At 52.9% G+C, this 9,717-nt stretch overlaps 1 protein-coding gene and 1 non-coding gene across 13 annotated transcripts in view; one reads left to right on the top strand and one right to left on the bottom strand.

Moving 5' to 3' along the window:
- The first annotated feature begins 445 nt into the window (after positions 1–445).
- Positions 446–9,717, top strand: part of CARMIL1 (capping protein regulator and myosin 1 linker 1) — a 311,927-nt gene continuing 302,655 nt past the window's right edge. For 5 of the 12 annotated variants that reach the window (XM_086706084.1, XM_086706083.1, XM_086706082.1 and 2 more), the window contains exons 1-2: positions 447–975; positions 5,040–5,137. In XM_086706084.1, coding sequence (XP_086562210.1) covers positions 936–975; positions 5,040–5,137 — 138 coding nt within the window. In that variant the 5' untranslated portion in view covers positions 447–935. Of the gene's footprint in view, positions 976–1,983; positions 2,143–5,039; positions 5,138–9,717 lie in introns of those variants that run through there. The other 7 variants (XM_086706081.1, XM_086706085.1, XM_086706090.1 and 4 more) reach the window with 5 other exon arrangements.
- Positions 3,473–3,557, bottom strand: TRNAP-UGG (transfer RNA proline (anticodon UGG)). The gene has a single exon. It is a non-coding gene; the product is annotated as a tRNA-Pro (tRNA).

Below are 9,717 nucleotides of genomic sequence, written 5' to 3'. Positions count from 1 at the left end.
TTCGCCTTCCGCGCAGCCAGCAGATGGCTCCCGGGCCCGCGCTCCCCCCGCGCTCCGTCGCCCCCTCTCCAGACGCAGGGCCGGGGCGGTCGGGGAGGGAGGCCGCAGGGAGGGGCGCCCGCCCGCAGCCCCGCAGCCCCGCAGCCCGGCGCAGCGGCCTCCTCCCCCGGGCGCTCCGCGCAGGAGGCCGGCCCGGGACGCGTGCGGAGGCCGGCTCTCGCGAGGTGAGGAGGAGCGCCGGCGGAGGCGGTGGAGGAGAGGCGGGAGGAGCAGGAGCAGGAGGAGCAGGAGGAGGGCGAAGAGCGGGAGCGGTAGGAGGAGGCGGCGCAGGAGCAGGAGGAGCAAAGGAGGAGGAGCAGGAGGAGGGGGAGGAGCAGGAGCAGGAGGGGGACGGAGGAGGTGCAGCAGCAGGAGGAGGGAGAGGCGCCGGGGGAGGAGCAGCAGGAGGAGGGGGAGCAGGGGGAGGGCCGGAGCCGCCCCCGCCCAGCCCGGCGGGAGCCGAGGAAACCCCGGCCCCGCCGCGGCGCCGCTCCGCCCGCCCCGCCCGCCCCCTCCGCACGCCTTCCGCCTTCACCTAGGGCCGTAGGTGCGGCGCGGGGCCGGGCGGCAGGAGCGGCGCCGGGAGCCGCAGCCGCAGCCGCAGCCGGAGCCGCGCGCCCGCCCCGAAGCCCGCGGGTCTCCGTTCCGCCGCCGGCAGCTGCGGGGGGGCGTCATGTAGCGGCGGCGGCGGACCCACCTCGGATTTGCAACTCTCTCTCTCTCTCTCTCTCTTTCTGGAGGGGCGGGGGGCGCGGCAAAATTGTATCTCCGCCCTCGCTCTCTCGCCTCCCCCGGGTGCAGGCTGCATCCGCCTCTAAAAATTGAGGGGCTCGGGGAGGGCGGGGGGCCGCGGATCGGCGTGGGACCGGCACTGCCCCCGCGCCCGGAGGGCCACCATGACCGACGAGAGCGCCGAGGTCCCCGGGGAGCTGACAGGTAAGAGCGGCGCGGCCGCCGGCCGCCGCGCGCCCCTCACCTCCGCCGCCGGCCCGCGGGTCCCGCGAAGTCGCGGCGCCCCCTCAGGTCGCCGCCGTGCTGGGCGGGGCGCCGGCAACTTTGCTCGCGTCTCCCCGCCCGGGAAGCCGAGTCCGGGGAGGGCGGCCGTGGGCAGCGGCGGGGGCCCCCGGAGCCCCGGGGCGCCTCCCCAGCCGCGGCCGGTGGGGGTGGGGGTCGAGGTCGGCGGAAGCGGGGCGGGGGCGGGCCGCGCGGGCTGGGGAGTCCTGGAAGCGAGGAGCACCCCTGACGGCCACCAGCCCACTGCCCCAAACTCGGGGAAGTCCGGGAAGGGCCAGCACGGGGGGCGGGGGGCGAGCGCACGGCGGGGTCACCTCCGGCACCTGCCGGGCACCCCCCACTGGAGCACCCCCCCCCCACCCCCCGCCACACGCACACGCGGGGAGGGGGCGCTGCTCTGGGGTGCACCCTGAGCCCGGCGAGGCGTGGCTTCGCCCAGCCCAGCGGCAGCGAAGGGGTTACAGGACTGACGCAAACGCGGGCCGGGAAACTGAGGGTTAATGACTCCAGCTTATTTTCATAATAGTTAACCTACCGATTCTGCCCATCCGGGAGCCCTGGGAACCTGTGTGTAGTGCCCTGTGCAAGGTGACCTATTGTTTGGGTCCCTTGAGTGTTTTTTTTTTTCTTTTCTTTTTTTTTTTTTTTGATCGGCGAGGGGGTGGGGGGGCTTTGGGCTGGGTTCCACCTCTTGGGGTTTAACTTAATTATGTGGAGGGTTAAAATGGCAGAACTAAACTGAGGTGAGACAGAGTGTTTTTGAAAACCCACCGTTTAAGCGTGTGTGTGTGTGTGTGTGTGTGTGTGTGTGTGTGTAGCGTGTTGTGTTTGAACCAGGTATGCGTGTCTGCGCGTTTTGAGCCCCTGTGGCCTGTGCTCCTGACTGAACCATCCTTGGCGCACTGCAGGGAAGGATGCTGTTTAACGGGTGCTGACAGCAGGAGGAAGTTGTGCCTGCCTGTTCATGTGCATTTGAGAAACTCGCCCCTCTGTGACTCCTTTTAGCCTTAATACTTTGGAGGAGTTTCTGTGCTTTTCCATTGCTCACTTAACTCAGCAGGTGAAGCGATGTGAAGGAGGTGTTGCTAGGTTTGTATGGATGCTTCTGCTTTTGTTGAATTAGAAAAAAAAAACCAAACAAACCTCAAAACGCAAACGTAATTTTTTACCCAAACTTAGGACCTGAAGTTACCGGGCCCTTCCCCCACTCTGGCCTCTCCTCTCTCCCCAACCCTGTGGAGTCGGCTCCTGAGATAAAGCATCAGCTGCCTTTGCCGGAGCAAGTGGCCCATCCGGTTCTGGGAGGCTGAGATCTTCCCAGCACCCCTCTGGGAGGAGAAAACCATTGCCCACAGTCTCTGAAGATGCCTGCAGAGGTCCTGAGAAAGTTTGGGGGAGGGCTGGCCTCCTTGGCCAGGGGACGAGGGCAGCTAAAGAGGTTGGTGGATTTGTGAGTTAGTTGTCCTTGAGCCTGGTAATGAAAAGGTTAGGTAGTTACTTAGACGAGAGAGAGAGAGAGAGAGAGAGAGAGAGAGAGAGAGAGAAGGGAAGGGATGGAAATAAGATACCTGGTTTATGTTGATGGTTCTCAAAATAAATCCTTTGGTATGTTTTAAAAGTTGATTTAATCCTTATCTAGAAATGGAATGTGTGCTTATTGAGTCTTGCCCAGCTCACATGTCTTTCAACCAAGTGACACATACTTTTGTGACATGCCCAGTATGATTTTTCTGGGCCTGTATACGGCCCAATTCGTCTGGGATGGGGGAAATTCCTAGGAAGAAGCACTGCTTTCCTCTCATTGCAAGTGCTGAGACTTCCATTGCCATCGAATCAAAATGGCAACTGTGTGAAAACCTCAGCTAATTCCCTTAAGCTAATCCCCGAAGGTGTTTAAAAAATGTACTGTGTATCTCTCTGATTATGAAAGAAATACGGGCTTGTTATAAAAAAATTTAAACGCTGACAAGGATGCGAAGACTGTCCTCGGCCGTGTTGCCTCTCCGAGGTGGTTGCTTCTGACCTTTTGGAATCTAACTTTTCAGTCTCCTTCTGTTCTAAAGTCCATTTCTGACACTCCTGTCCCACAGGCCTCTTGTGGGGGGGTGGGGGGGGGGAAGAAGTCTGATCATACCCAAAGCTGGCTGGAGAGCTCCCAGGGCAGAGAGCTTCCCCACTTGTCCCCTTTCCTCCGTAACATCCCAGCTCCTCCTTGTCAGTCCCTGAACAAGCTGCATTTTCCCTTGTTTCCTGCCCTTCTCACTGTGGGCACAGCTCCTCCCTCCTCTTTTTTGCTCTTTTTTTAAAAAGAAAAATAATTAAAAAAAAGATTTACTTATTTTTGAGAGAGTGCAAGCAGGGGAGGGGCAGAGACAGGGGGGACAGAGGACCCGAGATGGGCTCTGCACAGACAGCAGAGAGCCTGATATGGGGCTTGAACCCATGAACCTCAAGATCATGACCTGAGTCCAAGTCAGATGCTCAACCGACTGAGCCACCCAGGCAACTGGTCCCCTTCTTTGCTCCTATCTAACTTGGTGGCTCTAAACTTTTGTGGTGGGTTTCCAATAAGCATATTTGATTACCCCTTCACAAACATTTATTTATGAAGCTACATACATACTTCATTTAGCATGTATAATTTAAAGTTTATTTATTTTGAGAGAGAGACAGAGAGAGAGAGACAGCGTGAGTGGGGGAGGGGCAGAGAGCGAAGGAGAGAATCCCAGGCAGGTCCTTGCTGCCAGTGCAGAGCCCGACTTGGGCCTTTAACTCATGAAACTGCAGATCATGACCTGAGTCAAAACCAAGAGTCGGACGCTTCCCCGAGTGAGCCACCCAGGCACCCCCAGCATGTATAATTTAAAAACATAAACTGAAACATTGCAAAGATAAATAAAACTTCTGTGTTCTTACTGCACCTCGGTGAATTACACATTGCATTTTTTTAAATTCTTTTTTTTAATGTTTTTATTTATTTTTTGAGAGAGAGAGAGAGTGCACGCACACAAGCCGGGGAGGAGCAGAGAGAGAGAGGGAGACCCAGAACTCGAGGCAGGCTGCAGGCTCTGAGCTGTCAGCACAGAGCCCGACGCGGGGCTCGAATCCACGAACCATAAGATCCTGACTCGAGCTGAGATCTAGAGTCGGATGCTTAACCGACTGCACCATCCAGGCGCCCCTGGACACCCTGCTTTGGACCAGTGGCGTCTTTCCTACTCTTTCAAGATTCGGCTCAGGAGTCCCCTTCTCCCTGAAACCTTCATGAACCTCCTTGTCTGTGATCTCATGGTAGCGAGTGCAGATTTTTCTAGAGGCGTCTGTCTGCGGCCTCTAGACCATAAGCACCTGTGGAAGGCAGGGCCCTCTCCATCCCTGCATCTACAGAACATTTGGCACGCGGGAGCTATTCCTGTGGACATGTATTTTGGATTGAATATATGAATAAGCCTATACGATTATACCGTAGAACACAGAGCTATGGGAGTATAGAGGAGGTTGCTATATTTTGAGGTACACTAACCGGGAGAGGAGGGAAAGGGCATCTCGGGAAAGGGAATAATACCTACAAAGTCCTAAGGGCGTGGGATGGATAGGGATGGACAGTCGGGTTGCTAAGAGATTTCTAGCTTCATCAGTGGCCAGAGGAGGGGTGGGGGAAGAGAACGAGTGTGCTTTGGCACCTGTTCCATTTGGAGTACTCCCTGGAGTCCCAGGAAGACCTTCCTGCCACCGTGCCCATTTTGAAGTCTCCCCTCCTCTCTCAGTTCCTCCTCTTTGCTCAGCGTCTGAGCCCCCAGTATGAAGCACATAGCAGGTGTTCATTAAATACGTGGTGACTGATAACTGTCAGCCTTGTTACAATAAGCTAAAAAACAACGACAATAAGAACAAACAAAAATACTCCTTCGAATGCTGTCTCCTCCCCAGTGCCTTTTTTTTCCTTACCGATAAAAGACTATAATGCAACGATTCTCTCCTTTCAGAAAGCATAAAGGATGTTATTGGCAGAAAGATAAAAATTGCAGTGAAGAAGAAAGTCAAGCTGGAAGTTAAGGGAGACAGAGTTGAAAACAAAGTGCTGGTAAGTATTCTCGTTTCTGAAAACGTTTGGAAGTGAAAGTGTTTTTCCTCTTCATTGTTTTGATTGCTTAATTTCCAGGCAACTCAAGTGCTGTGATTCACATTTAGTTCGAAAGTTCTGAGGGCCATTTTGTCTTGGGTTAATTGGAATATCTGGCCATTGAAAGTGAACAGTAGGGCATTTACAGTTTCGAGATTGCAGTGTTGACAATTGTATTTCTTAAAATTATCACAGTCACGCACATTGAGGTCATCTACAGCCTGTTTTCCAATTACTCAGTTTGATGTGAACTGAAGCTTATTTAAAGTTATCTTTGCTGTGGCGGATTGTGTGATTTTATTTGTGAGGACTTAGGGAAGCGTTTAAAAAATTTGTGTCATGTTAGTTGAACTATGTAAGTGTTCTCAGATGTGACGTCTGAGTCACTGTTACTGGAAAGAAAACACCTGTCATTTCACACGGATGTTTGGTATTTTGAAGGGAGCTGCTTGTGGCACTGAGACTGAACTTGGGGTCCCCCCAGCGTGTGGGGTTGCTGCCGGGGACCCGGGGACTGGACTGTGTGCTGGTCAGAGTGGGGAGGTCATTGTCAGTGACTGGGCTGTACCTTTAGAGAAGCGAAGAGCCCTTTGTGGTATTCTAGTGGCTTCTAGGTTGAGACTGTGGGGAACCTTGATTTAGCCTTGGGGGAATACGTGTTGTTTGTGTTTTTGTCGGAGAGAATATTCTGTTTCTCTTTTTATCATGGGAAATTCTCCAGCATACGCAAAAGTAGAGATTAGTATGTTGAACCCTGTGAGTGTTCATCCAGCTTCAGTAGTCTCTTTGTGTTTCACCTGTCTTGTTTATCGACCACAGTTCCCCCCACACCTCTTGGAGTATTTGAAAACAGATCCCAACCATGTGTCATTGGAAAGAGAATACTTTTAATATTCTGTTTCATTGGTTGAAGTTGCCACAGAAAGATCGTGAAGTGTCTTCCTGATAACATCTGTCTTGAGAATCTTCTCGAATATCTAACTACCTTCCCTGTAGATGGAAGGATTATGCGCTTGATGGATGACTTCTCTTTCTCTGTGGGCTACGTGTATGAGTTGGGATGGCAGAGAAGCTGAAGGGGGAAAACTTGATTGAGTGGCTTTGGCCCTGGTACCCAGTGTGTTCATGTAACCTGCATAATTAGAGTTACCCATAGCAGAAATGGTTGGGGCCATTATTCTGACTTATTTTGCTTTAATGAAGAGTAATTTTTTGGGGCGCCTGGCTGGCTCAGGTGGTAGAGCATGGGGCTTTTGACCTTGGGGTCATGAGTTCAAGCCCCACGTTGGATGTAGAGATTGCTTATGTAAAGAAACCGAAGAAAATTCCTTAAAAACAAGAGTAAAAGAGTACATTTCCTCAGGGTGTATTTTACGTAATGTCGTAGGATAGTGGTACTTTGGGGGGGGTGGTAGTGTGGAGAGAAGAAATTTTGTTTCTGCTCTTTGTTGTTTTATACGTTTAAAGTACATCTTCACAAGACGGATCCCCCTTTATAGGATTTGAGGGGTAGTTGTCCAGTGGTCCTTGCTACAAAGGTCTGGCATTATTTGGTGTGGATACCACTCATGTTGAGAATGAGTGCACGCCGTGAGTGAGATTTACAAAGTGAAAATTTCAAAGACAAATTTAAGTGTCCAGGATGACAAGATTGGCACCTTTACAAGCAGTTATGATTAAGTACCTGATGTGGAGACCCCCCCCCCCCGATCTTAACGTAAGCCAGTTAAGATTCTAGCCAAATTACACGTCTTTGTAAGCATTTATCTCCCCAAGTCAGGAACTTAAATACTTTCTGGTAGCTTGGTATAGACTTGTTTTAGCTGTTCCTTACATGCATGGGCAGGAATTATTAATAGAAATAGAGTCTGACAATCTTAATGGAAGTATTCAAGTTTGAGCAAGATGGTCAGTGACAGACCTTGACGTGGTTGACTTTGGAGTGTCTGAATTTAGAGAAATTCAGTTATGTACATGAAAACACTGGGGGGGATCTCTTTATCGTTTTCATTCCTGACTTTTGTCTGGCGGTCAGTCTGCTAACGTCGGTAACCGGTTTATTGGCTTCGTAGCTTCAGTGTATCTCGAGTTTTGTTTCTTGTTCTTAGTGTCCTTCCTCATAAGGCTGGGAGTGTGTTCTACGTTCCTTAGTTCCCTCTTTTTACCGTTGGAGACTTTATGCTCTCTGTAGCTTGTTTTCTGGAGAAGGTTTATCTTGATCTTTCTTCTCGTGGTCGTTATGGCTGCTATTCACCGAACACTGACCAGGTGCTGGGCTCTCTGCTGAACATTTCATGGTGCATCAGCCGTCGCAGCCCCGAGAGGTGGGCACTCTTTACATCTCCCTTCACATTCATAGAGGCTCCGTACGCGGCTTCAGATCGTGCGGCTAGTTAACGACAGAGCCGCGGTTTGAACCCAGATCCGCCTCCCTCAAAGCCTGTCTGCTTCACCATTATTATCAAAATAAACAGAAAATATCTTCTGGCTTGTTGAATGATTGCACCCTTTCGCCCAATGGTCAGAAAGATCGGGACTCTTGCGTTTATCTGGTGGACGGACTGAGTTGCACGTAATTTCCTGACTTACCGAGCACGTCGGTATGCCAGACGCATTGTATGTACCGGACTTCACGTAGCCAGGCCTCACCGCCCAGCTGGGGAGGTAAACGTGTCAGTGGGCAGTGCTTTGAGCTAGGAGCGGGATGACCGGGGTGGGGGGTGGGGGTGGACTGTCACGGCACATCAGAGGGACCCCAGACTCGGACTAGAAGGTGTGGAAGCCTAAGCCAACTCTTGATGTCTGAGTAGGAGTTGCCAAGGGAAGAGAGTAGAGACACGTTCTGGACAAAGGGGACAGAACGATGCCTGGAAGCCGGAGGTGTTTACATGCCAGAGAAGCATCCAAAGTGCGGCTGGAGCACGTACAGGGTGGAGAGCCGCCAGGCAGTGAGTTGACTCCTTCCCTTGCGATGGGGATATCAGGTAAAGCCGGACCGCTTAAGTAGGTCTCTTCTCACCACCTGTTTCTAATGACCTGTACCTGAACTTTATCCTCCTGTCTCCAGGGAGGCATAGGGCTCAGTGGATAAGGACCTGGCCCCTGGAGTCACACCTGGTTCAGACGGCAGCCCAGCCACTTTATAACGTTGTTAAGCTCAGTTCCTTTCTCTAATGAAACAGGTGTTCTCACAGGATCTGTTTGTAAATGGCTGCTTTGAAGATTAGCCAGGATATGTCTCAGTGCTGCTTGGTGCCATGCCCAGCGCGCGATACACACCCGACCAGGGACCAAAGGCGAGGAGCCAAGGGGCGCTACACTGTCTTCTTGGTGGCCCGGACGATGCCACCCCTTCTGGTGCCCGCGTGTCCACTGCCTTTGTTGAGAGGTTGTGTTCCCTGTTCGCCAGGAGGCCCGGGAGAGTTGTTTCTGGTCTGTGTCCCCTTTCCAGCAGGATGGAGTGCTGACCAGATCCCAGATTCCTGAGGCAGGCTCTGCTCACATGGAAGCAGAAGTGTTGGGAGTGCAGGAGGACGGGAGCTTGGTGGTCAAATGCGCTTGGCAGTTGGGGCGTCAAGGACAAACCAGTGTCTTTCCTGCACGGCTACCAGAGCCACTAATACACCAGTGGGTGCCGTAGAGGCCTGAGAAAGAGATGAAGTGTGTGGTCTTTCTCAGACTTCTTTGGCCAGAGACCCTACGGACCACGGGCCAGAGAACCTACCGACCACGGGCCAGAGAGCCTACCGACCACGGGCCAGAGGCCCTACGGACCATGGGCCAGAGGCCCTACCAAACAGGGCCAGAGGCCCTACCGACCACGGGCCAGAGAGCCTACCGACCACGGGCCAGAGGCCCTACGGACCACGGGCCAGAGGCCCTACCAAACAGGGCCAGAGGCCCTACGGACCACGGGCCAGAGGCCCTACCAAACAGGGCCAGAGGCCCTACCGACCACGGGCCAGAGACCCTACCGACCACAGGTTAGGAAACCAGCCCAAGCTGGTGCCTCTTGGGGCAGTCAGAGTAACGGGCTGTCCATCCTGAGGAGTGCTCTCTGCGGTCAGGTCCTCATGCCCCGTACTTTTTACATGGTGGGCAGGTCCCCTGAAGGCCACATGCTGGCACATGTCATCTGTTGCCGTAATACCTTTGTCTCTTGTCTGTAGGACATGCCATTAGGAAGTCATTCTGTCTTAGGCTGTGATTTCATTTTCTCATTTGCTAATTGAATCTTCACCCGATTTTTGCAATACCTGGACTTTTAAAAATGTGTTTTAATTTATGTAGTTTTTATTTTTATTTGTTTATTTAAAAATTTTGAGTGTTTATTTTTGAGAGAGAGAGAGAGAGGAAGACAGAGTGTGAGTGGGGGAGGGGCAGAGAGAGACGGAGACATAGGATCCGAAGCAGACTCCAGGCTCCGAGCGGTCAGCACAGAGCCCGACGCGGGGCTCGAACTCGCAAACCGTGAGATCGTGACCTGAGCCAAAGTCGGACGCTTAACCGACGGAGCCACCCAAGCGCCCCAATTTATGCAT

This window comes from Puma concolor, chromosome B2 (assembly GCF_028749965.1).
Source record: "Puma concolor isolate L17-30 chromosome B2, mPumCon1.1.hap2, whole genome shotgun sequence".
NCBI lineage: Eukaryota > Metazoa > Chordata > Mammalia > Carnivora > Felidae > Puma > Puma concolor.
The sequence above is the reverse complement of the archived record's forward strand: the minus strand, read 5'-3'. Positions and strand labels throughout refer to the sequence as shown.